Source organism: Zosterops lateralis (assembly GCF_965231275.1).
Source record: "Zosterops lateralis genome assembly, chromosome: 24".
NCBI classification, from domain to species: domain Eukaryota; kingdom Metazoa; phylum Chordata; class Aves; order Passeriformes; family Zosteropidae; genus Zosterops; species Zosterops lateralis.
Window position 1 is genome coordinate 708,545 of NC_139784.1, and position 27,792 is coordinate 736,336.

The window sequence follows — 27,792 nt, forward strand, 5'->3', positions numbered from 1 at the left end:
CCATCCATCCAGAAATCCATCCAGAAAGGGGATTCCAGGTGCTAAAGGTGCAATCATCACCACGGGTTTGTTTGAGTGGTGGAATAGATTCCCAATAATTGCTGCCCACCCTGAGCAGAATTAATGTAATTAAAGACACAGTTACTGTCCCCGCCCACTCCGAGATGCTGCCAGGGCTTAATTAATGTTTGCAAATTGCTCCAGCATCTGCCTGGGGCCACCTCCCAAGAGTACACAAAGAATGGGAATTCCTGCAATGGAGATGCCTGGGACACCGGTGTGGGGAGGAGAAGGAAATCGAGGGATGCAGGGTGGGGATCTGTGGGCTCCCAGTGCCCCTGGATTTGTTCCCTTGGGAACCTGAGGCTGCCGAGTTTGCCTTTCCCGCTGCTCCAGCTCAGGGTAGTTCCATTTATCCTGAAATCCCTGGAGCTTGTTCCCCCTGGGAGCATTGACAGTGCTCAAGCAGTCCAGGCTGGCTCCAGAATCAGTCACTTTTCCCACTGGGATGGCTGAAATGGGAGCTTTTTTCCTTCTGGCCGTGTTTTTCCCATTCTGTCATTTATCCTGAATTCCCTGGGCCATTGGAGTCTATTCCCACTGGGAGCCACTGTTCCCGTGGTGCCAGGAGGGCCTTGCAGCATCCCAGGCAGCTGCCTCTGGAATCCGTCACTTTTCTCAGCAAGGTGGATAAAACTGAAACTGGGATGAGCTTTTTTTCTCATGTGTTCACATTTCCCATCCCAGCTGCAGATTTTCCATGAGCTGGGATGGAGGGAAACTGCTGGATTATTGTCTGGAGCTGCAGCTCTCCATCCTGGGGGATGGACAGGGATTCCTCTGGATTATTAATCACTGCAAAGGGCTCGGCCTGCCTGGGGAGCTGCTGCGTGTCCAGACATTCTGCAGCTGGATGGCATCCAAGGGCTCATTTCCCATTCCTTGTCCATGCAGGACCCCAGCTGGAACTGGCCTGGATGCAGGGATGGGGGAATGTCCTCTGGCATGCAGGGATGCCCTTTGGGATGCAGGGATATCCTTTGGGATGCCCTTTGGAATGCAGGGATGCTCTTTGGGATGAAGGGATATCCTTTGAGATGCCCTTTGGGATGGGGCTCCCTTCTGTGCTGTTGTAAGGATTCCTGTGGGGCCAGGAACTGATTGGGAAAGCCCTGCCTAAATCACAGACTTTAAAAATGAAACCTCAGCTCCCAAGGTGGGAATTGTCCCCCAAAACCTGCCCTGCCCAGCCCAGGTGTGGTCAGGGCAAACAGCAGGGCTGGTTGGTGTTGGAATTCCCATTTTTCCTGCATTCCTGCTCACCTTTTCTGGCCCTTTTCAGCAGTTCCACCTTTCTCTGATTCCCTTTTCCCAGCCCCTCTCTCTGAGAAGTCACCCATCCATCCCGATGTGCTTTGGAATGAGGGCTCTGCACTTTTGCCCTGCTGAAACCAGGGAGTCCCGCTACTCCAGCCCTGGGGTCACACAGCTCATTCACTTCCCTCTCCAGAGCTTCTGGGAGTTCTAATTCTTTTTTTTTCCCCTTTTTCCTCTGTAATTTCAAGCAGTGGAAGCAGGAATTTTTAATTTTTCATGGATTGCTCCACTCTTCTCTTCCCAATTCTATCCTTTCTTCCTGGAATAAAAAAATTCTAGGCAAACTTCCTCCCCCAAACCCCTGGAGCTTGAAATTTTTTCAATAATAAAGTTGGAATGTAAATTAGGAACTGGAGCTGTTCCCAATCCTAAGAGCACACTACTGCCATCCCAATTTTCCTCTGCTTTATTAAATCAGGAGGAATGGCCTATTATAATCCAATTAACTGTGATTCCCAGGCAGGAATTCCTGGCTCCAGGGTGGGGGAAAAGTTGGATAAAATGATTGTAAAAGGCTCAGGATTGGATGTTTGGGATTTTTTCCTTTTTCCCTTTAAAAACCCTTCAGCAGCTGGAACCAGAGGAAGCCATGGGGGGAATTTGCTCCTGGTTTTGCAATAAATTTATGGAATGATCCAAAGTGGCTCCTTGTGGGCACAGAGATCCTGCTGGGCTCCCAGCACATGTTCCTGACAGGAATAATCCCATCTTCCTCCTGGAGTTCACAGCTCAGTGCTCCCAGCACTCGGGTGGAAGGGAGGGACAGAAGGACCCGCAACTTGTCAATGGAATTCTGTTTCTGCAGCTCCAAACAAACCTGGCACAGCTTGGAGGGACCTGGGAGGGGTTTGCAGGCAGGTGGAGAAATGGGATCATGGAGTGGTTTGGGTTGGAAAGGACCTTAAAGGACCCTAAAGCTCACCCTGTGCCACGAGCAGGGACACCTTTCACTGTCCCAGGGAGCTCCAACCCCATCCAGCCTGGCCTTGGGTGCTTCAGGGATCCAGGGGCAGTCACAGCTGCTCTGGGCACCCTGTGCCAGGGCCTCCCCATCCTCCCCATCTCTCTCAGACCTTCTTGCTTAGCTACATTTTTTAGCAATTCCCAAATACCTCCAAACATGGAAAATGGGCTGTGCAGCAGGAAAACGTCCTGGCAGATTCCCTGGAGTATACCAACACAACATTCCCACAGTGGATGTGGTTTTATAAGAAATGTTCTGGAATAGCAATGGATTCTCTGAGGGGGGAGGTGATCTTCCCCCTCTGGTTCCTTCATCCCATGCCTGGGATAAGGGATGAGAAGGCAGCATTCCAGTTCAGCTTTCCAGCTCATTCCCTGCTCCAGCAGCATCTCCTGCTCTCCAAACTCAGCTGAATGCTGCAATTTCTTCCTTCAGGGAGAGTTGGTGCAGAAGGCACCGCCCTGCCCGAGTCATTCCCTGGGAAACAATCCTGAAAATCCTGACCGAAGGTGGCAGATCCCAGCACTGTTCCCAGAATCCCGGCTTCCCGCACTATCCTAAACACTGGGGTATCAGAGCCATCGGTGCCTGTGCTCCTGGTGATGCCTTCAGCCACATCTTCCCCCTCTAGAAGCCTCCTCCAGGTCCTGGGTGGTTTGTGGCACCCGGGGCTCCAGCTGGCTCTTGCTCCCGGTGTTTTATCAACACTCACCAGCACATTGCAGTAAGGATCCAGCCAGGGATCCTCCCAAGCTCCCTGTTTTCCCCTGGAAAGTTCACTTTCCTTTTAGGCTCACAAACTTTGTCCCCTCTTCTTTATCTCTGCCTTGAACAAAGCTTTCATTCCACTCAGCTTGGAGTTCTCCCTGGGCGTCGGAGTAATCCGTCATCCCTGCCTGCTCCCTGTGCCCTCTCAGCTGGATTTGGGGACACAGCTGTCTCTGAGGGGGTGGCCCCAGTGCCCAGGGGAGCTGTGGTTGCAGGAGCTGTGTCAGGGTCGTGCTCTCTGCTCCCTGCTCTCTCCTCAGACATTCCAATCCAATTCCCAGGCAGTGAAACGGGACCTTCCTGACACTGCTGTTCTGACTCTGCAGCACAGAGGCTTCCCCTGCCTTGTGCCATGGCAGTGAGGGCAGGGCTGGGCCCATGGGTGCTGCTGCCTGGGATGGCTTTTCCCTGGGCTGGAATTCCCAGCTGCTCCCAGCTCCAGCTGTGCCCCTTGGGATTGCTGTAGGTCTCTTTCACCTGAAATTCCTTTTCCCAGAATCTCCTCTGCCTTGGCTTTTTCCAAGCACTGGACACTTCCCATCCCTTTCCTGCTCATGCCCATTAATTTGGCTTTGCCTTTTCTTGGGCCAAATTCGTTGTGTTAAAATAATTCCAGTGGCCCTAAGGCCCTTGGTAGGGGAGCCATTGCGGGAAGGTGGGAATAAATCAGGGAGATTGCTGAATTCCTCAGTGTCCTGTGGCAGCTGCTTGGACGGGCTCCATCTCAGCTCCTGGCCTTGCCCTGTTCTGGGGGGTTTTGGCTGTGGGATGAGCAGGGGATTTGGAACCCTCGTGTTTCTGTACTCACATCAATATTCCTGCTTTTCCAGGGACCTTTCCCTTATGGAGTCAGTGTTCAGCTTTAGCTTGGCATGGGAGGGAATTTCTGCAGAATTTGATCCCCCACAAATGAAACCATCATTAGCAGTCAGTTGGTGATAGGGGAAAATTCCAGGTCCTTTTTCCTACCCCATCTCCCCTTCCCAAGGCTGGGGAGGTTTTATTTGGAATGACTCCTGGATTTGGGATCTGTCACATCCTGTGAAGGATAATCCAGTGTGGGAAGGACATGCCTCGGCATCAGTCGCAGCTTTTTGGGCTTTCCACAGGCTGGGACTTACTGTGGGATCAGCTCCATGTGGAATTACCTGCACTCCTCAGGAGAGGGGGATGTGACACTGAGGGGTTCAGCAGCGCCAAATTGTGGGAATTGGCTGAATTCTGATAAAACCCCATAATTTTAAGATGGTTGAAATTGTTTCTTAGCTGTTTGTGTTTTGCCTCTGGCCTGGGTACTGCTTCAGATGAAATTTCCAAGCTTTCCTTGATGGTTTTAAGGATTAGGGATTTAGATTAAAAGGAGATTTTTACACATCCTTAGTGCTGGCTTCAAACATCCAGCTCTGGGGGATCCCAGAGCCCAGGCGGGGAATGAAATTCTGGGATAATCTTGTGATGGCCCCACCTCAAATCCTGGTTAATTTTTGGGCTCTTCTAAACAAGAAGGACCTGGAGGGGCTGGAGCGTGTCCAGGGAAGGGAACAGAGCTGGGAATGGGCTGGAGCCCCAGGAGGGGCTGAGGGAGCTGGGAAAGGGGCTGAGCCTGGAGAAAAAGAGGCTCAGGGGGGACCTTGTGGCTCTGCACAACTCCCTGACAGGAGGGGACAGCTGGGGGGGTCGGGCTCTGCTCCCAGGGAACAGGGACAGGAGGAGAGGGAACAGCCTCAGGCTGGGCTAGGCCAGGCTCAGGTTGGACATCAGCAGGAATTTCCCCATGGAAAGGGTGCTCAGGCCTTGGCAGGGGCTGCCCAGGGGAGTTTGGAGTGTCCATCCCTGGAGGTGGCGCTCAGAGCTCTGGGCTGGGGACAAGGTGGTGATCAGGCACAGGATGGACTTGGTGATTCTGGGGGGCTTTTCCAACCTCAGAGATCCTGGGATTCTGTGTTGGGAAATAGAGTTAGTAGGGAAGGGAAGCTGTGTGGGTTTGAAGAGCTTGGACACTGCCAGGGATCCAGGGGCAGCCACAGCTGCTCTGGGCACTCTGTGCCAGGGCCTCCCCACCCTCCCAGGGAACAATTCCTGCCCAATATCCCATCCATCCCTGCCCTGGGCAGTGGGAAACCATTCCCTGTGTCCTGTCCCTCCATCCCTTGTCCCCAGTCCCTCTCCAGCTCTCCTGGCACCCCTTTGGGCCCTGGAAGGGGCTCTGAGCTCTCCCTGGATCTTCTCCTCTCCAGGTGAGCACCCCCAGCTCTCCCAGCCTGGCTCCAGCCCCTCTGATCCTTTGTTATCCCAGGCACAGGAGCCACTTTCCATGGAAAATCCCCGTTTGTTTTGCTTCCTCTCCACTTTTTGAAGTGATTTTGGTCCTTTGGCCTCTGTTCCCTCCCTGCCTTGGGGAAGGGGAGCTCCAGTGGGGATCAAGAGGACACCAACCTGTCAATGCTGACCCTGGGAGCCCTCCCTGTCCACTCAGGTGATTAATGGGACAGGGGATTAAAGAGAATTTTGGGGATTTCAAAGCCTGGTGCTGATTGGGATGGCAGCGCCGTGGTTGGGTCCTCACCTCTCATTTTGCCATCTGAAGGATCAGGGTGTGCTGTCCCCTCCCTGCTGGATGGACTCACCCCGAGAGCTTTGGCTCATCAGGGAACAAGGGCTGAGCCAGAGGGGCTGAGTGCCTCAATCTTTGGTTTCCCAGCAACTAAACAGGAGCAGGGAAAAGCCAGAGGAAGTCCTTGATGTGTGGCAGCCTGTGTGGTTCAGAAGTCCTTGGGAGCCATCAGAGCTCATTAGTGATGGTGACACTTGATTTTCATCCTCCTTTCTCTGGGCAGGTAAAGGCAATTCCCTTCTGATGGAGACAAATCCCACTGGGGTAGGGCTGGGATCCAGCTCTCGTGGGGCAAACGGGTTATGCCCAGGGTTCTTGGTTTACTCCTGTTTCCTTACATGTTAAATCTAAACAGCAGCAGAGGAATGATGGGAGGAGCAAAGCTGCTGCTGCTGCGCCTGGGTGAGGCTGTGCTGCTGCTCTGGGAGAATCAGGGACAAGCTGTGGGGTGGTTTGTGCTCTGCCTCTGGAGTAAATAGTTTGGGATTTTCCATGTGTGTCTTTGCTGTAGGAATTGGTGCAGATTTAGTGCTTTCAGGTGCTTTTTTCAGCGCTGCAGCAGCAGTGTGGGAATCCATAAGGGAGGGCCTTGGGCTGTCCTTGCTCTGCAGAGTTTGAGGTGCTGGGGCTGCAGGACCTGGCTCAGAGCAGAGCAAACCCAGCTCAAACCTCACAGAAACAAATCCTGTCAAGGCCAGCCATGGAGAGAGGATCCAGGAACTTGGAAAACCAAATTGCTCAGAGTGTGATGGAGCAGGAGAAGGGTTTTGTGGACTTCAGTGCTGGCTCAGCCGAGCTTGGGAGTCTCTTGGGGTGGAGCAGGGGAAGGGATCCCACAAAGGCCCCAGCCCTGGCTTGGGGTGATCAGGTGGGGATTTGCTGATGGGGTTTTTGTTATCACTGCCTGGATTTGGTGTTGGACCTTGGGATGGAGGAGCCTGGACTTGGCTCCTCCTGTGTGTGAGCCTGGCTCACAGTCCCACTGCCCGGGAACTGGGTGGTGCTTGGCTGGGGTTTGGGTGGGCTTGGATGGGAGTTGGGTGAGGTTTGGGTGGGATTTGGGTGATGTTTGGGTGGGTTCCTTGGATGGTTTCTGTCTCCTGTCTCTCCCTGGCCCTGGCAGGACTTTGGGACAGGCTGGACCCCCCTGCCTGTGGCAGAGGAAAACAAAGAGCAGGGACTGAGCAAGGGAATTTGCAAACAGAACCAGTAAGGCTGGAAAGATTTCCAAGGTGAAGTCCAACCTTCATCCAGCTCCCAGATTTCTGGGATGGCTTTGCTGGGATAACAGGATAACAGTGAATCCCAGTTCCCCATCAGGGTGACCTTGTCCACATCTGGTTTTCCTCCTCCTGTTCTTCCTTTTCCCTCCATGCCAGGCTCAGCTCCTGAATCTCCATCTCCCTGTGAGCACAACTGGGAAACTGCTAAAAACCCACCAAGTCCTGGTGGATTTGGAGGAGGGAATATCCGATCTGTGAGTGAAAAGGGCTTTTATTTATTGCTGGAGGTATTTTTGCTCCAGTTAAATGGGATTAGTGCTGGAGGTTTGGGGCCAGCTGTTCCCTGTGCAGACAGGCAGGAAAACATTCCAGCATTCCACTCCTGCTGCTTTTATCTTGTAATGAGCTTGTCAACAATTAGCAGCTCTTGGAACGGCCATGGAGCGACAACACCACAAGCTCAGTGCCCAAAACCTGCATTTATTTTAATGGGAATTGGGTGGAAAAAGGGCTGGAATGTGGGTGGTTGCAGGATTGATGGGCTGGAAGAACCAGTGCTCTGCTTGGGGGGCATTTCCTGAGTGTTCTGTGCCTGAGTTTGGGGTTACAATACACCAATATCCTTTGGGGATTAATGGGGGCATCATTTGGGGATTTATAGGGATATCATTTGGGGATTTTTTAAAAATTTTTAATGTTTCTCACCTGGAATTTTCCCTTCTCATAGGCAGGAGGGGAGTTCACTGAAGATCTTGGGTCTGTGAAGTCTTTTTCCAACCCACACCTGAGGAAACATGGATGACACAGCCAGACCTAGGAGAATGGAATGTGTAGGGAGAATGGGATGTGCAGGAGGAACCGGATGTACAGGGAATGTCTGCAGGGCTGGCAGAGCTGAGGGTGTTTTTTGGACAAGGGGGTGTTTTCTTGTCCTGGTTGTTGATTCAGGGCCTGGATTTTTCCTGCTTCTATCCAGGTGGAAATAAATCCGGGATAGGTTTGAAACCCCTGAACAGATGTGGGAAAGGGAAAGGCTGACCTGGAATCTTGGAGTTTGTGCTGATCTTCAGCCCTGGAGAAGACTTGCAGTGCATTTTTGTTGTTATTTTTTCAAGGCATCAGGCAGAGAGGATTCCTGAGCTTTTCCCCGCAGTTTTCCCCAGGAGCCATTCCAGAGCTGTGGCTCTGCCCTGGGTTTTGTAGTTGGATGATTAAAGCTGAGCTGAAGGTCAGGACTTGGACTGGGAGGAGGCTTTGAGGGATTTGTCTCTCCGAGGTTTGGTTTGGAAGTGTTCAAGCAGATCTGGGAGCTGCTCGTGGTCCTCCCAACCCTTCCCATGGGATTTGCTCTCCTGCCTGAGGCTGGGCAGGGTTGGAACAACATTCTGGAATCGTGGAATTGTCAAGGTTGGAAAAGCCCTCTGAGCCCAAGGAATCCAGCCATCCCCAGCCCTGCCAAGGCCTCCCTGACCATGTCCCCAGGTGCCACATCCCCGGGGCTTTAAATCCCTCCAGGCATGGGGACTGCACCCTTGGATGCTTTCAGGGAAGAAATTTTCCCAGATATCCAACCTGAACCCTGGATGTGGCTGTTTGCCCTGGCCCAGCCTGAGGCCGTTCCCTCTCCTCCTGTCCCTGTTCCCTGGGAGCAGAGCTCGACCCCTCTGGCTGTCCCCTCCTGTCAGGGAGTTGTGCAGAGCCACAAGGTCCCCCCTGAGCCTCCTTTTCTCCAGGCTGAGCCCCTTTCCCAGCTCCTTTAGCTCTCCTGGGGCTCCAGACTCTTCCCAGCTCCGTTTCCTTCCCTGGAAGGCCCCAAACCGTCCCATTCCTGGGGACACTTCCAGCCCGTTGGAGCAGCTCTGTGTGTGCCCTGCCAGGTGCTGGGGACAGGGACAAACACCTGGGGTTGGGCTGAGATCATCCAGCTTTCCCTCACCTCCCTCAGCACCCTGAGCACAAATCCTGCTGCAGATTCTTCAAGGTTTGAACCCCCAGCTCAGCCACATCCTGAGGAAATTTGGGATGTGGTTCCAGGCTGAGCTGTTCCCTCCAGCAGGAGCCTTTCTAAAAAGAGCTCCTTCCTTTAAAAAACCAAAGGAAGATGGAGCTGGAGATGGGATCGTGGCTCTTGCCCAGAGTTTCTGTGGCTCCCTGCTCCTGTTGAGTTTCATCTATCTTCCTTTCCCAAACCCATCCAACTGCAATGCCTGGAACACTCCAAGTCAATTAATCTTTGGGAAGGCGAAAAATTAAAAATCAGTTGAAAAATTTGTCCTGTGGGGATGTCCTGAGGGAAGAATAAATCCAGGAGTAAATGAGGCTGAGTTTTGCCAGCTGCTGGAATTTCTCCTCCATGACTGTGGCCCTTGGATGTGGCCACTCAGGGGACCTGGGGCCACCAAGGCTCTGCAGGTGCCACTCTGTGGTGTCCAAGGTCTGTGCCATTATCCCTGGGTTTGGCAAGGAATTGCTGCTCCTTCCCTGCCTCTCTGGAGGTTAATGAGCATTAAATGGGGCTGGGCTCGTGTTGTAATGAGCTCTGCCTGCAGAGGACTCGCTCCAGTCCCCAAAGTTTGCTCATTAGGTTACAGGAACACTGAGCTGTGGGGTTACAGGAACACTGAGCTATGGGGTTGTAGGAATACCCTGATTCCTGAGCAGAGCCATTATTTCCTCCCCCTGACCTCCTCCAGCCCCAGCTCTGCTGTCCAACCCCCGTCTGGGCTCTGGGGGTTTTCTCCTTCTCTGTTTGTGGGATGTGTTTGTGCTGAGCCCCAGATATGATGGGATTTCTTTTCTGTGTATTCCTGGATTGGTGGATGTGGCTGGGAGGTTTTGGGGGTTTGCTGGGGGCTCACCTGGGCAGGAATTGGTGCTGGGTCTTTAATAAATACCAATTTTGTTCTTTAACACTGTCTGCCCTCTGTTCTGGGCAGCCTCTCAAGGCATCAGTGCTTTCCCTGCCCTGCATTCCTGACAGGGCCAGGCTGCTCTCCTGGACTGCCAGGGAGGGAGGAGGAAGCCACAGCTCCAGGCTGTGAGAGGGGACAGGGAAGGGACCAAAAAAGTGTCCCTGTGCTGCCCAGTCTCATTTCCTGCTGCCAGGTGCTGTCAGAGCTCAGTGCAGTTTATTAAAATCGCCCAGGCAGGGCTCCTGTGAGTCACACAGTTCCCACCTGGAGCAGCTGCTCCATCCCAGCTCCGGTGCCAGCTCTGCCCCAGCCCTGCCAGGCTCGGGGAGCATCAGGAGGGAGCTCCGGCCTCAGCCTTCCTGACGGGATCATTGGATCTTTACTCCCTCCCTGTCAGATCCCCCAGGGCTCTGTCCCAGCTGGACGGGATTGTGTGAGTCCTCCCTCCCTGGGGCTCTGCTCTTCCCCCCCGGGGGTGTCCTGCATCTCCAAACTCTTCAGAGATGTGGCAGCCAGGGTTTCTCTGGGAAAGCTGTACTAGCCCTTCCCCACCCTCGGGAATTTTTAATCCAAATTCTTGCTGAACTTCCAAAAAAAACCCAAAAAAACAACTCACTCCTTTCTTCTTGGGTCACCATCTCCTTGTATTTTGTCCAAACCATCAGAAAAAAAAAAAAAAAAAAAAGTGGAATTGGAGAAAAATCTTCTTTGGAGCCTTGGATTTCAAATGAGGGATTGCTGGGGTGCTCCCCAGGCTGTGGCCTTGGCTGTGGAGCTGGAGATGAGGCTCTGTAGGGTGAGGAAGGGTTTCCCTTCTGTTTCCCCTCTGTCTCCCCATTGCTGATACGCATTTCCAGGGATGGCACAGGAACAGAGATGGACTGAGGATCCAACAAACTCAGCTCCAGGGTTGGAGAGGGAGCAGTTTCCCTTTACTGGGATTTTCCTTCTAGGGGATCAGGGATCATCCTGAAGGTCCCTCCCTGTGCCTCTCCTCGAAGGGAGGAGGAAAAACATGGAAAATCCATTGAAAATCCATGGAAAATCCCTGATTTTCAGTGCTGTTTTCAGCTGCAGTGCTGGGGACAGCTCTGGAATGAGGACCTTGGGGGTCTCCCTGTCCTGTAGGATGCAGGGTTTTGTGGAATAAGGAGGAAAACTCCTTTCTTCCAGCCAGAGCTCCTGTGATGTATCCCATGGTTTTCTCTCCAGCTGCCCAGGGTAGCAGCAATTCCCAGGGGAAAATTCCCTCACCCCAGGCATTCTCAGCATCTCCTGCCCCTGGGAGACATCTCCTACTGTGCTTTGGTGGAGCTTTGATTCCCCTCTCCTCTCCCAAATCCGTTTTTCTTGACTTCCTTGTGGAAAAATCTGTCACCTTTCTTTCCTCCCCCGGCTATGTCCGGAGCTTTTCCATCATCCTGGAGATCCCTGACTCCGGCACTGGGAATATTCCCACGGCCCAGGCTGAGCCTGGGGTATGTCAGATCAGGGTGAGCTCCCCCTCTATCCCAAAATACGGAATTAATCCCACCTTTGTGGATTTAGTCCTACCTTTGTCCTCCTTGTGTCTGGGGGATGCTCCCAAGATCCAGCCCTGTGTCTGGAATTAACTCTTTTGGAGCTGGGTTTCACTGGGCTCAGGTGTGGCTGGAATTACCTGTGTCTGTGCCATGATTCTGTATGGAGCACAAATAAAAATCCATGGAAACTTCACTCTCAAAACTCTGCAGTGCCTGGACTGGATTAAACATTATCCCTGGATTTTCAGCCAGCTGCTTTTCCTGCTGGAAAAGGCAGTAAAGGATCCAGGAGTGCTTTCCCTGCCCTTCTCCCAGGTGGAGCAGCTCTTGGACAGGCTGAGAATGCTGACATGGAATGTTCTCCTCCTGCCCTCGTGGGTTCCCAGCTCCTGGTTCAGGGCCTGCATTTTCCAGTGGTTTCCCTGGTGTTAAACTGGGATTAAACACAGGGATGGCTCCACATTAGCCTGGGTGAAGGAGGAGCCCAGGGACTCCCTGGAGCAGCCTCATTCCTTGTGGGAATTTTGAAGGGCCTGCTGACAACAACATAATCATTATTATTGTTGTTGTTATTATTGTTGTTATTATTATTGTTATTCCATTTTCACCTCAGATTCTCTCCCCATCCACAGCCAACTCCGTGCTTTATTATGATCCCAATGTTTTCATTCCTGCTGGGAGTGGGAGACATTGTGGGATTGACAGGAGCTCCTTAGAGCCCATTAAAGGCTTTCTCCTCATTCCATGAAAACTCCTTGTTCCAAGCTGAGTGTGGCCATGGCAGTCCTGCGAGGGAAGGTTCACTCCGAGGTTAATGCACTTTATTCATCACTTGAAATTCCTGGTGCTTTTTCCAGCTGAGGCACCAAGTTCATCCAGGAAGGAGCTTGGGGAAAAACAAGGGAGCAGCACCTGAAAGCTCCCCTGGATAAGGAGATGCATATTTTGGGAAAAAATTGGGCAGAAAAAGTGAGATTTTCCCTGAAAATCCTGGTTGTTCATCCTGGAATGGGATGAAGTTCCCTGGGGGAGTTCAGTGCCTGTGCTGAGCCCATCCTGCAGTGTCCTTAACTCCCCCATTCCAGGGGATGTCATGAGCTCTGTCACTTCTCATTTTCCTGCTATTCCCAGTTCAGTTTTGGCTTTGGAGATGCTGGAGCTTTTCTTTGTTGTTCCTTTGGTATCATCCAGCCCTGTCCTGAGCCATGATCCCATTTCCTTTCCCTCTGTGCAGCAAGACCTTGGAGCAGCCACAAGTCCTGAGTCCTTCCATCCCATCCAACCTTTTCTTTCAGGGAGGCCAGAGGTGGATTTATTTCCTACAAACTTTCCCTGGGTGTGGGGGTGGTCACTCCCTGGATTCCAGTCCAGGGTGGGATGCAGGGAATGAGCAGCATCCCAAAGACTCCTGGTGTTTGGGAACAACTCTGGGCAGTGCTGGGGCAGAGGATGAAGATGGATGGGAATTCTGGGGCTTTTAGGCTCCCATTGGACATTTCAGGGGGATGCAGAAGGGGGTTTGTCTGTGGGATCCAATTCCTCAGAGGAGATTCAGGGAGATTCATCCAGCTCCAGTCTATGCTCCCTGTGAGCGAGGTCAAGAGCTGGGATGGAGATCAGGGAAATGTTCTTCCCCCAGAGGGTGGACTGGAACAATTTCCCAGGGAATAGTTACATTCCCGAGGCTGCCAGAGCTCCAGGAGTGTTTGGACAGGGATGCCCAGGGTGGGATTGCTGGGGGGTCTGTGCAGGGACAGGGCTGGGACTGGATGATCCTTGAGGTCCTTCTCAGCTCAAGATCTTCCAGGATTCTGCTTTCCAGGGACTGAAGTTCTCCTCTTAGCCACTGCCCCAGGAGGGAGCTGCCCACAGAGGTAAAGTAAAAAGAAGCAAAACTGGAGGAGATTTTTTTTGCTGGGCAGGAAAGGCAGGATTGGGGTCTGGCTGTGGAGTACTGGATTGAGTGCCTGGAATTTGGCCAGGGAAACATCCCTGTGGTGAGGGGTTGGACTGGAAATCCCTGCAGAATCCCTGTATGTAGGGGGACAGTGGGGACAGAGGAGGCTCTGTCCCTGGGCTCAGGAGTGTTTTGGAGGTGTTTTATGGAAGCAGAGGGAAAAGTAGGGGAAACTGCTCATCCCAAGCACTGATCCCAGCAGCACCAGAAGGATCCATTTATCTCTTGGCTGAGCAGGGGGAGAGGTTTGTGTGCTCAGCACTGGGACAGCAGCTTGGAATGGGAATTTGGGACTTTGAACTTGGAGTTACTCCCAAGGCCTGCAAGGAAATCAGCTCCAGAGCCCTTTGGGAATCAGAACTGTGGAATTATTTCGGTTGGAAGGGACCTTAAATCCACCCAGTGCCACCCCTGCCATGGCAGGGACACCTCCCACTGTCCCAGGCTGTTCCCAGCCCCAGTGTCCAACCTGGCCTTGGGGGATCCAGGGGCAGTCACAGCTGCTCTGGGAGCCTCATTCCTGCCCCTCCCCAGCCTCACAGGGAAGGATTTTCTCCTGATGCCCAGGACTTGTGGTGATGTGGGACAGGCCATGGAGCAGCCCCAGGAGCTGGGGATGAGCAGCAGCAGCAGAGCTGTTTCTGATCTTGCCTCAGTTCTTTGTCCTGAGCTCCAAGAGCAGTTTGGTATTTAACAGAGCTCTGAGCTGGGCTTTGCTGCCTCCAGGCAGGATTTGCCTGCCTCCCAGGGCACCTCTGCATCCCAGAAATGGCAATTCCTTGCACAGAATTCCCTGGACTCAGGCCAAAACAACCTGGGCAGTTTCTTCATGCTTGGTGTTGCTGCTGAGGTGGTGTTCCTGCCATGGCCAGAGGAAATAGCCATGGATGCACTCGGATCCAGGGGTGGTGGTGGAATTAGCTGAGTTGTTCCCAGTTCCTGGGCAGGGTGTGGTTACACAGCAGGGACTCCTTTCCAGGGCTCCCAAAAACGAGGCAGCAGGAAAAGCTGAAGGAGCTGTTTCTCCATCATTCTCCCAGCCCTGGAAGGGATTCAGGCACAGGGATTGGAGCATCCTGGGCACCAAAGGGAGCCCCAAATTTCAGCTGCTTTCTCAGGAGCTTAATATCCCCCTGCCAGAATTCTCTGGCAGTTTTAAAATAAAATTTGCAAAATGTGCTCAAAGCCAAGTGCTGCTCCTGGGGCATTACAGGGTGGGAATCTCAGAGCCACAGGCTTTCCTTGGAATTAGGGAAGAGTCTTAGACCCCTGGAGTTAGTTTGGGAGTTTTAATTTGGAGTCAATGCAGCTCTTGAGTTGGAGTTAATCCAATTGATCCCAAGGTGCAGGATGAAGGGAATTTTGTGTTCTCTCAGCATCTCTGTGACCTGACCGCATTAATTGAGATTAATTGTTCTGGCTGATTAACCCTCATCACTCCAGGAGATTTATAAAACATCTGGAAACCTTCTCCAGGGGGATTTTCCATGTTTGCCTTCCTTCTAGTCCTTGTTTTGGATAAAAGTTGGTTTTTATGGCCACCAAACCCAAGAAGAGCCACAGAGAACTCCCAGGCCAGGGGGAAGGGAACAGAGCTGGTTCTTGACCATAAAAAAACCAAACTTTTTGATCCCATGGGTGCAGATTCCCTGGATTTATCTGGGGTTTAGGAAGACTCTTCTTAAACCTGCAATCCTTCAATCCCAATTTGGCTTTCCCTGGGATGAGCAGGATCGGGGAGAACAGGATCAGGGAGCTATTAATGCCCAGGAGCTCCTGGGATCTCCAGGGCTTGGAAATGTCCCGGACTGATGGGAACATGAAAGGGACAGAGAGGAGGAGCAAAGGGAGGGGATGGTGGCAGAGGGGTTACAGTGGAACCACCACAGGCTCTGCCTGGCCCTGAAAACTCCAGAAATTAAACTGGAATCTCAAATAAAACTATGGGGACAGAAGGGCTTCAAAGGAAGGAGCTTTCCTTAAATCTCCGAGGCTGGAAGCTCCCAGTCAGGAATTCTTGACAAATATCCCATCTCTCCCTGCCCTCTGGCAGTGGGAAGCCATTCCCTGTTCCTGGCCCTGCATCACTCACCCCAAGGCAGACTGTGCACCCACAGTGTCCTTCCCCCTCCACCCTTTGGCTGCTCCAAGCCATCCCAGGAATGTCCCAGTGCTCTCCAGGGCAGGGAATTCCAGCAGCCAGAGCTGCTCCTGATGCTTTGGGAAGGCTGACCTGGAACAGAGACAGAACAGAGCTAAGAGAATAAAGTAGATATTTACTGGAAGGCCTTAAAGGATCCACCTTGGGCAGGACAAGAGCCTGGCCAGGGCTACACCCAAGGTGGACCCAAAATGGACGAACAGTCACGAGATCTCACATTTTTGTAAGCTTTGGTCCATTTACATGTTGGGGTTTAATTGTCCAATTCCAGCTTTGGGTTGTGAAGTCCCATCCTTGTTGTTTTCCTTTTTCTGTTGTTTATGCCTTTTGGGCCTGAAATGGACTACTGTACTCGTTGTCCTTGGTCTTCAGCAGGAAAAGAATTTGTTTTGTGTCCCTGCTCTGTGCAGAGAGTGGAGTGACACTGACTGTGAGTTCAGAACTGCACCCCTGGGCAGCGCAGAGTCTGAGAAATGTGAAAGCTAAAGCTTAAGGCATCATTCCCACAGAATTCCCACCACTCCACCCTGGGCCATTCCTGGCGTGGAGCATCCCCTCTCCAGGCTCCCTGTGGGTGTGGATGGAGCACAGGACAGGAGCTGGGAGAGATCTGACTCCATGGAATTCTCTAAGGACTCCTGCACTCCCAGGGGAGTGTCTGGAAGTTCTGGAGTGCCAAAGAGAGGAGCAGGAACGTCCCTATCATGTTCACACCTCCCACACAGTGGGAGTTCCTCACAGATGGGAGGGAGCTGAATCCTGCCAGGAATGAGGCCAAGGAACTCCAGAATTCCACACTCCATCTGTGTCACCAATGCCTCCCAGGCCAGGATGGCCTCCGAGGATCAGCTCACAATTCCTGCCCTGGGAACGTCCAGGCTGGACAGGGCTTGGAGCAGCCTGGGGTTATGGGAGGTGACCCTGCCCATGGAAGAGGTGGAATGGGGTGGGTTTTAAAGCCCTTCCAACCCAAACCCTTCCATGATTCCCTGGTTCTTTGCAGCCTCTCCAGAGTTCCCTCTCCCAAATGCTGGAGCCATTACAGGAAAATCAAAAAGAATTCCCTGTGCTTGAGCATGTCCCAGTAAAGTGTCTGGAAGGGCACTTTTATGATGGGAATACCTTTTTCAGTGGACTGCAGAGGGAATGGACGAGCCTGGAAGGTGGATCCCAGAGTTCTGGCCTGGTTATTCCAACAAATCTTTTGGAAAGGGCACGGAACCATCACTGACCATGTGGCTGTGGTCATTTAGAGTGACCCTGGTGGCCAGGCTGGCCCTGGGCTGGCTGGGGACAGGCTGAGCTTTCCCTCATTCCCAAATATGTCCCTCCAGACACGAGCTGTGGCACTCGGGGATGTGAGCAGGGAAAACTCTCTGGGCTTTGGGCTGCACTGGCTGCAGGGAAGGGATGTTTGCGGTGGATGTGGCTGTTTCTGGTGGCTGATTTCAGTGGATGAAATCATCCTGACCTCAGTCCATGCTTCCAGTGGCTCTTTCCAGGGGATTTTTAGTGCTTCTCTTTCTGCCTGAGGACGAGGGAGCTGCTTTTCCTCCGTGGAAGGCAGGAGCTGGAGTTGTCCCAGTGGGAATATTTGGAGCTTTTTGTCCTTCCCATGGGGCTGACACCTCCTCCTGCACCTGTGGAAGGGCTGGGAATTCCAGGGAATGGCCTGAAAACTCCAGCCACGGAAATTATTTTATAGCAGGGAACAAACTGCTGGAGCCTCCCACAGGATCCCAGTGTCCAGAGGCTGTGGAGGGGCTGAAATCTGTGGCTGAGGAGCCAGGGCAGCCCAGCTCCAGAGCGTTTCCCCATCCCTTTGGATTTGGGATGCTGCGGGATGGGTTTAAGACACATGGGAGATGCTCAATCCCTCTTTTCTGGAGCATTCCTGTGGTGCAGGATATCCCTGCACAGATGAAGGGTTTGGGATTGACACAGACATTCCTGCTCCAAGGGTTTTATCTCCCCTTTTATCCTCAGGTTCTGTGGCACTGCAGGACCCTCTCCATGGGGATCCACTGGGGGGATCTAGGGGCTTCTCTGGGACACTCAGGAGGAGTTTGGGAACATTGGAATGTTGGAATGTTGTCAGTCCCAGAGATTGGCACGGAGTTCAGCCGAGGGAACGGACAGGAGTTAATTAAGGGAATCAGTGGGGATGGATTGGGAGCACAGATTGTAATTAGGATCCAAATGAATTTCAGTCCGGGAGCTGTGCCTGGCACCTGTCCCAAGGCTCCAGGGCTGGGATGAGCCTCAGTGGCCTCGGAGCAGGGCTGGAACCTCCTCACCTTCTCTGGCTCCTCTTTCCTCTCCATCTGCTGCTTCCCGAGGGCCTTCTCCAGGTGCTTGTGGCCTCCCGTGACCCAAACTAGCCCCAGGTGGGGACATCAGCCTGAGATGTCCCAGGCCAGAGACCTCAGGCCACCTCTTTGCCCATTCCAAGTGACCTCAACTTTGTGCTGGGGCTTGGATCTTTATGGTTTTTTGTGGATTTTTTAAATTGACTTTATTGGATTTTTATGGAATTTTAATTTATTTAAAATTGATTTTAAATTGATTTTTATGGGTTTTTATAAGATGAGAAACTTCTTGTTAAAAAGATCCCACTCTTCTCCCAAAAATCTTCCCAAATCCCAGAAAACCAGAGGACATGTCCTCAGCAGTGGTCCCTGATGTTGTCACCTGGTCACAGGTTGAACTTAATGACCTAGGAGGGCTTTTCCAACCTCAGCAATTCCATGTTCTGCCAAAAAGAGCCTTGGGAACTGTGGTTCCTGCATTCATTTGTGGTCCCATGGGAGATGGGAATACCTAGGTGTTGTTCCCAACAACCCATAAATTCCAGTGAGCCCCAACTCCTGTTCTGCATCTCTTTGTTGTGTGTGGAGGGAACCAGGGATTGATGGAATCGGGAGGGCAGCACTTCCCTTGGTTTGTGGACCAACATCATTCCCAAATATCTGGAGCTTCTCCATTGGAGTTGATCCATTTGGTACCAGCACTTTGGGGCTGTATTTTCTGTTAAACACTCACTCAACAGAGATGAACTGGAGCTGGAGGGGGATTTTTATGGGTTTATGGCAGCTCTGAGGAGTCCTCCCCATTCCCACAAATCCTGGCACCAATGGGCCGTTCCAGGGAGAGGCTGATGACACAAATGCCAGGAGAATGGGAATATCCCATAGGGAATTAAACACGGAGCCAAACACTCCTCTGCCAGTGCTGCCAGTGTTTAATTGGATTGTTAATGGGAATTGTGAGCCACTGGGAATGTTTGATGCCATCCCATAAAACAAACGGATTGGAGAGAGTTGGGCATGTCCAGTGGGAAAAGCTGAATTGGAAGGGACGGATGGATGTGTTGGATGTATTTGGAATGTTGTGTGTTTGGAGCAGCTGTGGCAGTGCCACGTTATTGGATTTGGGCTCCTCGTTTGGGAAAAACATTCCCGTTAATACTAGGACCAGGACTGATCTGCCTTCAAGGCGTGCCTGGGACCGGGATCAGCTGGGATTGGGAGGCAGCAGCCTGGCAGGGAGGCGGGAAGGCTCAGGCAGACCCGGAGCTGCTGCAGGGAAACCTCTGCTGCCTTCCCTGGCAGCGCTGCCTGACAAATCCCAGCGGGAATCTCAGCCTTGGAAAACCCTCTCCTTGTAAACACGGCCCTGACAAGTTCCCTGGCTGTGCTTCCTGCACTCCCTCCCCATCCCTCTGCTCCGCAGGGAGCCGCCGGCAGGGAGGGAGGAATGAGCTGTTCCTTGTCTGACATCGGCTCCACCACATTCCCAACAGCACAAACAGACAGGCATTGAACCGGGATCCAGGGCTGTGCTTGGACAAGGAGTACATGCCAAAGCTCCTCTTCTCCAGGTTTCTCCTCCTGGATTTTGTTCATTTGTGGAAGAGCTTTGCCTGACAGTCAGGTGGGGGTGACCCAAATCCCCTTTGGAATCCACATGTGGATAATGCATGAAGAGGATGCCCTAAAGGCTGGGATTGCATCCCCCTCTGTTGGGATTGGCATTTGATTCCTTCCCTCAGGCCTTTGTTGGGAAAGGACATTAAATCCTTTCTGCCCCTTCTAGGAGTTCCCTCCTTTCCAAATCCAAGTTCCCTCCTTTTAATCCCCCTGGAAAGGGATTCCTTTGGGGAGCCCTCAGACCACTGTGGGCATCCATTGGGATGTCCTCCCATTGCCTCCTGCCTGGGAGGACAAAGGGGCCATTGGGATGGAGCTTTGGATGCTTCCTGGGATGGAGCTGGGATGGAGCCCAGGATGGAGTTATTCCTCTATCCAAGTGCCATCAGAACAGGGCTCAGTACCACCCTCAGCTCAGTGGGAGAGCTGGGAGGCCTGGGAATGGATCTCTCTGGCAAAAGCCTGGGAATAAAGTCTTTTCTCCTCCTAAACAGGATCTTTTCCCCAAATTCTCGTGGATGTTCTTGCCCAAACACATCCCAGTTTTTCAGCTCCACTTTCCCCTTCTCCTGGACCCATCTTGAAAATCCCTTTGTTTTCCTTTTTCCCCACTCTGCATGAATACCTTGGATGTGACTTGCTCGGAAATGTCTTTCTGAGCCTTTGTGTCCCATAGTTGTGGAGAAATGACTGCACAGGATTCCAATTCCCTCTTTTTTTCCATGGTTTTACCTCCATCTGACAGCTCCTCCTGGCCTCACCAGCACGCCCTCAACTGCAACTCCATCTGCATTTGGAAAAGTCATTTCCAGGCTTCCATTGAGTTCCTTTTCCCATCATTTTTCTCTGGATTTAAGGGATAATTTCTCAGCGGAAAGGTTTTTCTATGCATCCTGGTAGAAACTGGAATGCCTCATTTTCAATTACTCCAGGCAGGCCTCTGGAATGTAAGTCCTGGGCCTGATGGATTCACAGGATTTTTTATCCAGGGGTTTCTTGGAGCATTTGCTGGTGATGGTGTCTGGTTTGTGCCTGGAATGTGTTTGCAATACCCCTGGTCTGAGTTTTAACTTCCCAAAACAAACACTTTCCTTAGGCTTCCCTTGGCTAAGGAGGGGCTCAGGAATTACTCCAAGTCAGTTCATGGGTTGGACTCCATCATCTTAAAGGCTTTTCCCAACTGAAACGATTCCATCAAATCCCATTCCACAGATTTAGAATTATTTCCCTTTATGCTGAAGCAGAGATTTTCCAAGGAGCTGTCAAAGGCCCTGTGCTCCATCAGAGGAAACAAATTGGAATTTTTATGGACTATTCTCAGGGAACGTGTCTGGAGTTTTGTTTCTGGCCCTTATTATTGGGAGTTAAAGCTTTTCCAAGAGCCAGGAGGGTTTTTTTTCCCCTCAGCCACACAAACTGAACTTAAATCATCCTGATCTGCTCGAGTTTGCTGCCTCCAGGGAATCCCAACCCTTCCCAACAGCTCCAGGTTTTATCCTGATGATCTGATAATGTTCTGAGTCCTTGCCTGTTGTCAGGGAGCTTGAAAACAAGAGGAGACTCTGGAGAAACAATGTTGTATTTTCCCAAATAATCACTCCCAGCAAAAGGAAGAGAGGGAGAGGAGCATCCTCAGGAGGGGCTGAGGGAACAGGAGAGGGGCACGACACAGGGAATGGCTTCCAGAGGGCAGGGATAGACGGGATACTGGAAGGAATTCCTCCCTGGGAGGGTGGGGAGAGGCTGGAAGGGAATTCCCAGGGGAGCTGTGGCTGCCCCTGGATCCCTGGCAGTGTCCAAGGCCAGCTTGGAGCACCCTGGGGTGGAGAGTGGAAGGTGTCCCTGCCCATGACACTGGATGATCCTTAAGGTCCATATCCAAACCATTCCATGACTCCATTGATCCTGTAACACCACAGTCCCGTTTAATGGGAGTTGGAATGAATGCACGTGGATTTTCAAATTTGGAAATATCTTTAAATCTCCTTAGGAATACTTTTTTGTATCTTCTTTGGGGATGACGGGAATCCTTGTGGCTGAGAGGTCCCGTGGTTGTCCTTCCCCAGTCCCCATCAGGTCTCTTTTCCTGGGATTGTGATTCCAGCCCTGCTGTCCCTGTCAGGTTCCATCTTTTCCTTGGATAAACACATCCTAACAGGAACTTTTACAGGGAATTTTTATAGCCATATAAAACCCCAAACTGCCTGGATTTGCCTGCAGACTGGAGCACAGCAGCTCCAAAATCCTCAGTCCCTGGGCTGTTATTCCCATTCCAGCCTTGTTGTTTCCCCCTTATTTTCTCCACTACAGCTTTTTCTCCTTGCTGGATTTTAAACTCCCCTCATTAGGAATTTTTGACTTCTGCCCTCAGAGCCTATCCGGTAAAACCCGTCCATGGGGCTACTTCCAGAGGCTCAGCTTCTCTTTCCAGCCTGAGCTGTTTGATCGGTCAGGCAAGTATTAAAATGGGATTTTTTTATTTGGATATCAAATCCTTTTTAACGGATGTATTGTTTTTCCCTCCGCAAATGCTTCCTATTTGAATTCAAATATTATTTCCTTTCTCTCCCATCCCACCTGCTTCCCTGGCACTGGGATTAGTCAGGATATGTCAATATTTGAGGGAATAAATCGCTGCTGGCTCCGGCTTCTGTTTGGGTTTCTGACTCATCTTGGGGTCAAATGAGCTCAGCAAATGTGGGAGAGATTCCGGAGGGACTGGAGCTGCTCTGCACTGGCTCCAAGTGCTCATTGCTGGGGTTTACTGGTTGTTACTGGTTTGCAGACTGGGCTTTCTGGGGTCTTTATCACAGGAAGCAGTTCTGGATGTCCCGGGACTGTCAGTGCAGGGCAGAGGAGGGATTGGTTGGGGTTAAATCTGGGATTTCTGGGAGTTTTCCCATTTGAGGGGGAAGGCTGAGCCTGAGCTGAGCCTTGGCCCTGAGCGTCACCACCAGCAAAGATGTGACATCTCTGCTGCCCACCAGGAGTGTTGGGTTCCCACTGGGAAACCTCTGTTACCCCACTGGGAAACCTCTGTTACCCCACTGGGAAATCTGTGTTACCCCACTGGGAAATCTGTGTTACCCCACTGGGAAACCTTTGTTATCCCACTGGGAAATCTGTTATCCCACTGGGAAATCTGTTATCCCACTGGGAAACCTCTGTTATCCCACTGGGAAATCTGTTATCCCACTGGGAAATCTGTGTTATCCCACTGGGAAACCTCTGTTATCCCACTGGGAAATCTGTTATCCCACTGGGAAATCTGTGTTATACCACTGGGAAATCTGTGTTATCCCACTGGGAAACCTCTGTTATCCCACTGGGAAATCTGTTATCCCACTGGGAAATCTGTGTTGCCCCACTGGAAAATCTGTGTTATCCCACTGGGAAACCCGTGTTTACTTGGAGACACATGGGCACCTCACTGGAGACCTGTGTTCCCCTCTTGGAAATCTGTGTTCCTCGCATGTCCATCTCATGTCCCTCCCTCTTGGAAATCCATGTCTACTCCACTTGGAAATGTGTCCGTCCCACCTGGAACCCTGTGTCCATCCCACTGGGAAACCCACGTTCTCCCACTGGAAAACCTGTCCCCTCCCTCTTGGAGCCCCATGTCCACCCCGCTGAGCACTGCCGGCCCCTCTGCTTTGCGGTGTTCCAGGGGGTGCCTGGAAGTTCCACCTGGGTTTTGCCAGGAATTTCTATCAGGAATCCTCCCAAAATAAGACTGAAGAAGAACAAGATGATGGAAGAAATCTTCCTTCATTTCCCTGAGTGTTTTTAACTCTTCATATTTTCCAAGCAGTAGCAGAGGGAGGAATTAAGGAGATAATGGATTTTTCATGCCAGGAGAGCATTCCTGTGGCATGGATGGGCTGAGAGTCCACCCCAAAACAGGGAATTGTGTGAATTTTCAGCAGGAGCTTAAGGGCTGTGTGTGTCTGTCAGAGCTTGGACTGACTGGAATGACTCCAGGAGCTTTCAAGCTTTCCTTCCAAACAGCTTTTCCTTTGTCTCTTCCCTCTTTTATTTTCCATAAGGAGAGCACAATGATTAAACAAATGATTAAACCTGGGTGGATTTCTGTGGATATTTATGAGAATATTTCTGAGGATATTTATGTGGATGTTTAGGTGGATAGTTCCCCTGACCTGCAGCTTGTGACTGTTTCCCATCCCTCTGCTGGCTGGGAATGGGTGTTGATTCTGTGGGAAATATTCCCTAATTCCTCTCTTTTTTCCCCACAGGTGTTTACAAAATACGGGAAATGCTACATGTTTAACTCAGGAGAGGAGGGGCGGCCTCTCCTCACCACGGTGAAGGGGGGGACAGGGAATGGCCTGGAAATCATGCTGGACATCCAGCAGGACGAGTATCTGCCCATCTGGGGAGAAACAGGTAAGAGCTTCCTATTACTCAGGGGATTTCCTTGGAAAAACCATCCCATCCCCTCCCATCCCACCCCACCCCATCCCATCCCCTCCCATCCCATCCCACCCCACCCCACCCCATCCCATCCTGTCCCATCCCATCCCGTCCCACCCCATCCATCCCATCCCATCCCATCCCACCCCATCCCATCCCATCCCATCCCACCCCATCCCATCCCATCCCATCCCATCCCATCCCATCCCATCCCATCCACTCCTTCCCAGACAATGCCTAAACCAGCTCTGGAAGCAGGAGCCTGCTCAGTCCAGGATGTGTCACTTTTCTTCCTGGGGTTTGTGGTGGGACCAGCATTTTGGGGAGTGCGAGGCTTGGGTGTCCCAGCCCCAAAGTTTGGGGTGCTAGGCAGGAATGGCACTGCCTGTCCTGGGAAAGGGTGGCATTTGTGGGTGACAGGAGTGTGGAGATACCTCCAGAGGCTCCAGCACATCCCTCTCTCTGGGGAAGGCATTTTTGGGAGCCTGTGTTCAAGGTGGACTCCAGCTGCTCTCTGGGTTTTTCTTCTCCTTGGAGTTTGGGGATATTTGGTGCTGTGAGAGTTGTGTTTGGGTTGCTGCTGTCTGGGTGCACCAAGGACTGGGTTTCTTGGCTTTGCAGCGTGTGGGATGGATGGGATTTGTCTAGGAGTGAACCCAGCTGGGCTGAGCATCTCCAGAGGAGCTGGAACCCTTTGGTCCTGGAGCAGGAGATGCTGACCAGGAGAGCTGGGCTGTGGGATGTCCCCCAGGTCCCATGGATTGGGATGCAGCTCCTGGAGTGGATGTGGAGTTGGTGGGAACACTGGTGCCACATCCTTTAATGATGGCAGGAGGGTGGGGGACAGAGTGGGAAACAGTGCCACCAGGGCCACCCTGTCACAGCTGCCCTTGGCAGTGCCTAGCAGTGGTAGCTGCAGCTCTCCTATACTCACGGTGATGTTTAACACAAAGTATCCAAAAAAAAATGCTGGAAAACTTGCCAGGAGCTGTGTTTGTGTGGCAGAGCCCTGTGGGGAGACTCATCCAGGATGAGCTGTGGTTATTTTGGGGATCAGGGAAGGGAAAGGAGAAATTCTCACTCCAGGTTGGTGTCACCATGGCCACCTCCTCCAGCACCTCTTGAACTCCTGCTTGGAGCAGAGAACGGATTTGGCTCCATTTGTTCCAAATTCCCTTTTCTTTGTGTGGTGTTTGACTCTTCCAAACACAGCCCTGTGGGCCCATCAGTCATTCCAAGCTGCACAGGCTTTTAGGGGAGCTTTGCTCCCACATTTCAGCTCCTGCTCCAAATGAGCCTGGTCTGGCCCAGATGAGGGGGAGGACACAGAGATTTGGGATAATCATTCCTCACTGGGAGAATTGGTTTAAGGTCTTGTCCTTTTAAAGGTAAAACAGGCTCATGATGGGGGTGAGAACATGAAGAGCGACTTCCACTTCAGGGCTTCATCTCCCACAGGGAGTCAGAGCTACCCTGAGGGATGTGTTGGGACAAGAAACCACCCCAGGGATGGTTTGGGGCCATCCCAGAGCTGGTGAACACCTGGAGTTTTGTGTTCAACCCCTTTGCGGTCTCACATTGTGGAATCCCAGGATGGTTTGGGCTGGAAAGGACATTAAATCCCATCCAGTGCCCCCTCCTGCCATGGGCAGGGGCACCTTCCACTGTCCTAGGGAGGTCCAAGCGCTGTCCAGCCTGGCCTTGGACACATCCAGGGATCCAGGGGCAGCCACAGCTGCTCTGGGCACCCTGTGCCAGGGCCTCCCCACCCTCCCAGGGAACAATTCCTGCCCAATATCCCATCCAGCCCTGCCCTGGTCAGTGGGAAGTCATTCCCTGTGTCCTGTCCCTCCATCCCTTGTCCCCAGTCCCTCTCCGGCTCTCCTGAAGCCCCTTTGGGCCCTGGCAGGGACTCTGAGCTCTTTCTGGAGCTTTTCCAGGTGAACATTCCTGGCTCTCCCAGTCTTTTCTCACAGGACAGGACCCCTGTGAGTTTCTCCAAGGAGACCCAGCCCTGGTCTCCCACTGTTCCCACTTTGCTGTCTTTATGGTGCTGCCCTTTGGAGAGCCTTTAGGAGGAACCATCTGGGGATGTGCTGGGGATGTGTTGGGCTTTTCCATCCCTGTGATTCTGGAAAGGTGGATCAGTCTCAGGGGGGCAAATTAGCCTTGCATTGCATAGGAGGCAAAAAAAAAAAAAAAAAAAAAAAAAGAAAAAGGAATAATAAATAAGTGAGGATAAAAATTGGGAGGGAAGAAGCTGAGGGAGGAGTTTTCCAGTCTAGTCCCTCCACATCCATTGGCATCTGCTCCATCCAGAGGGGAGGTGGGATTGCAGCTGCTGCTCTGCTCCCTCCTTCCAACAGCTCCCAACCCTGAGTGTGCCAAAGGCACTGGAAACCTGTCCTGGCTCTGGGCCTTGGACCTGAGGAAGAAAAGACAACCTTGAGTGTTCATTTTTGTCAAAAATCATGGGGCTTTTGGTATCTTCAGAGTTCAGGGCTGACTTTGTGGGAGGATCCCGTGAAGTTAAGGGTGCCTTGGTGCCGTCCTGCCCCCCACGACCCCACCACTGCTCATCCCACCCAGACTGAGTTGAAACCTAGAGTCAGCTCAAGATCATAGGCTCAAGGAGGAAGTCTCATGTCCCTGGACCTGGATTAGAGTTGGATTCTCGTGCCCCAGGATCGGAGTTGATGTTGGAGTCTCCTGTTCCTGTCCCTTTGTTATGTTGGATTCTCCTGGGATTTCTGGGAATTTTCCCATTCGAGGGGGAAGGCTGAGCCTGAGCTGAGCCCAGGTTCATTTTGGATTCTCCTGTCCCTGGGTTGATTTTGGATTCTCCTGTCCCTGGGTTGATCTTAGATTCTTCTGTCCTTGGATTGATTTTGGATTCTCATGTCTCTGGACCTGGGCTGGCATGCTGGGCATGGATTGCACTGGGAGCTACTGAGGTCTCTTTAAACCTGGAATTTTACAGGATTCAAGGAAAAACTCCTTGAACAGGGCTTTGATTTGGTGAAGTGATGAAGGAGAAGCTCCTGGGCTCGTGTTCTCACAGGCCCAAGTGGACCTGTTTGCCCTCAGAGCTGCAGAACGTGGATCTTGGCCCCCCAACAGGAGCTTTCTCCTCTCCCAGTGCCCCTGGACAGCCTGTCCTGACCCTTGGGGCTCTGGACACCGCCAGGATCCCAGATGGGAGCTCTGGTGGCTGACAGTGGCTGTTCCCACGGCAACGCCTCACTCGGCTGTGGATTATTCCAAATTTTTGCATCATAATTTCAGCGCGCTCGGAATTCAATCCCCATGCACAGCCCAGGCTCTCTAGGGGAAGCTTTGCCGAGGACAAGGAGCCAGCAGGGAATTGCCGGAGGTGTCCCAGAGACAGAGGAGTGTGGGCAGAGGGAGATCCGTGTGATGGAAGGAGTTGGGTTTTTCCTTCCCACTGAGCTCCTGTCTCCACTGGGAGGGTGGTGCAGGTTTCCAGGGAAATGTGGGTCCTCTGGATGCCCAAGGCCGGGCTGGGACAGTGGGACAGTGGGAGGGGTCCCTGCCCAGGGCGAGTGACACTGGAGGATCCTCCTTGTCATTTCCAATCCCTAAAAATCTGGGATTCTCCAGCAGGAGGCAGGAATAGGAGAAGTTTCCCGGCTGTGTTGAGGGGCCTGGCTGCTGGGAAAGAAGGAGATGAAGTTCCTGCAGCAAACAACCATCAGGATTCCCATTTTCTTTATGGGAAAGAATGATTTTTTTATTTCTTTTTTTTTTAAATTCTGGTTGTTCAAATGCCCAAACCAGACCCAGAGGATGCTCCCAGATGTGCTGAGTGCACCAGAATGGGCTGAAGATTCCTTAGAGCAGCTCCCGGCCAGGCCTCAGCTTCCAGCTCATCCTGGAGACCAGAGGGACTGATGGACAAAACATGGGAATGTT

At 52.1% G+C, this 27,792-nt stretch overlaps 1 protein-coding gene across 2 annotated transcripts in view; it reads left to right on the forward strand.

Annotated features, from left to right (window-relative positions):
* The window catches only part of LOC310918686 (acid-sensing ion channel 2), a 395,266-nt gene that overhangs the window by 336,911 nt on the left and 30,563 nt on the right, over nucleotides 1–27,792 (forward strand). For both annotated transcript variants that reach the window (XR_014591724.1, XM_083877632.1), the window contains exon 2: nucleotides 23,682–23,832. Coding sequence is in view for 1 of the 2 variants with exons in the window: in XM_083877632.1 (XP_083733758.1) it covers nucleotides 23,682–23,832 (151 nt within the window). In the remaining variant the exon portion in view is untranslated. The remainder of the gene's footprint in view (nucleotides 1–23,681; nucleotides 23,833–27,792) is intronic.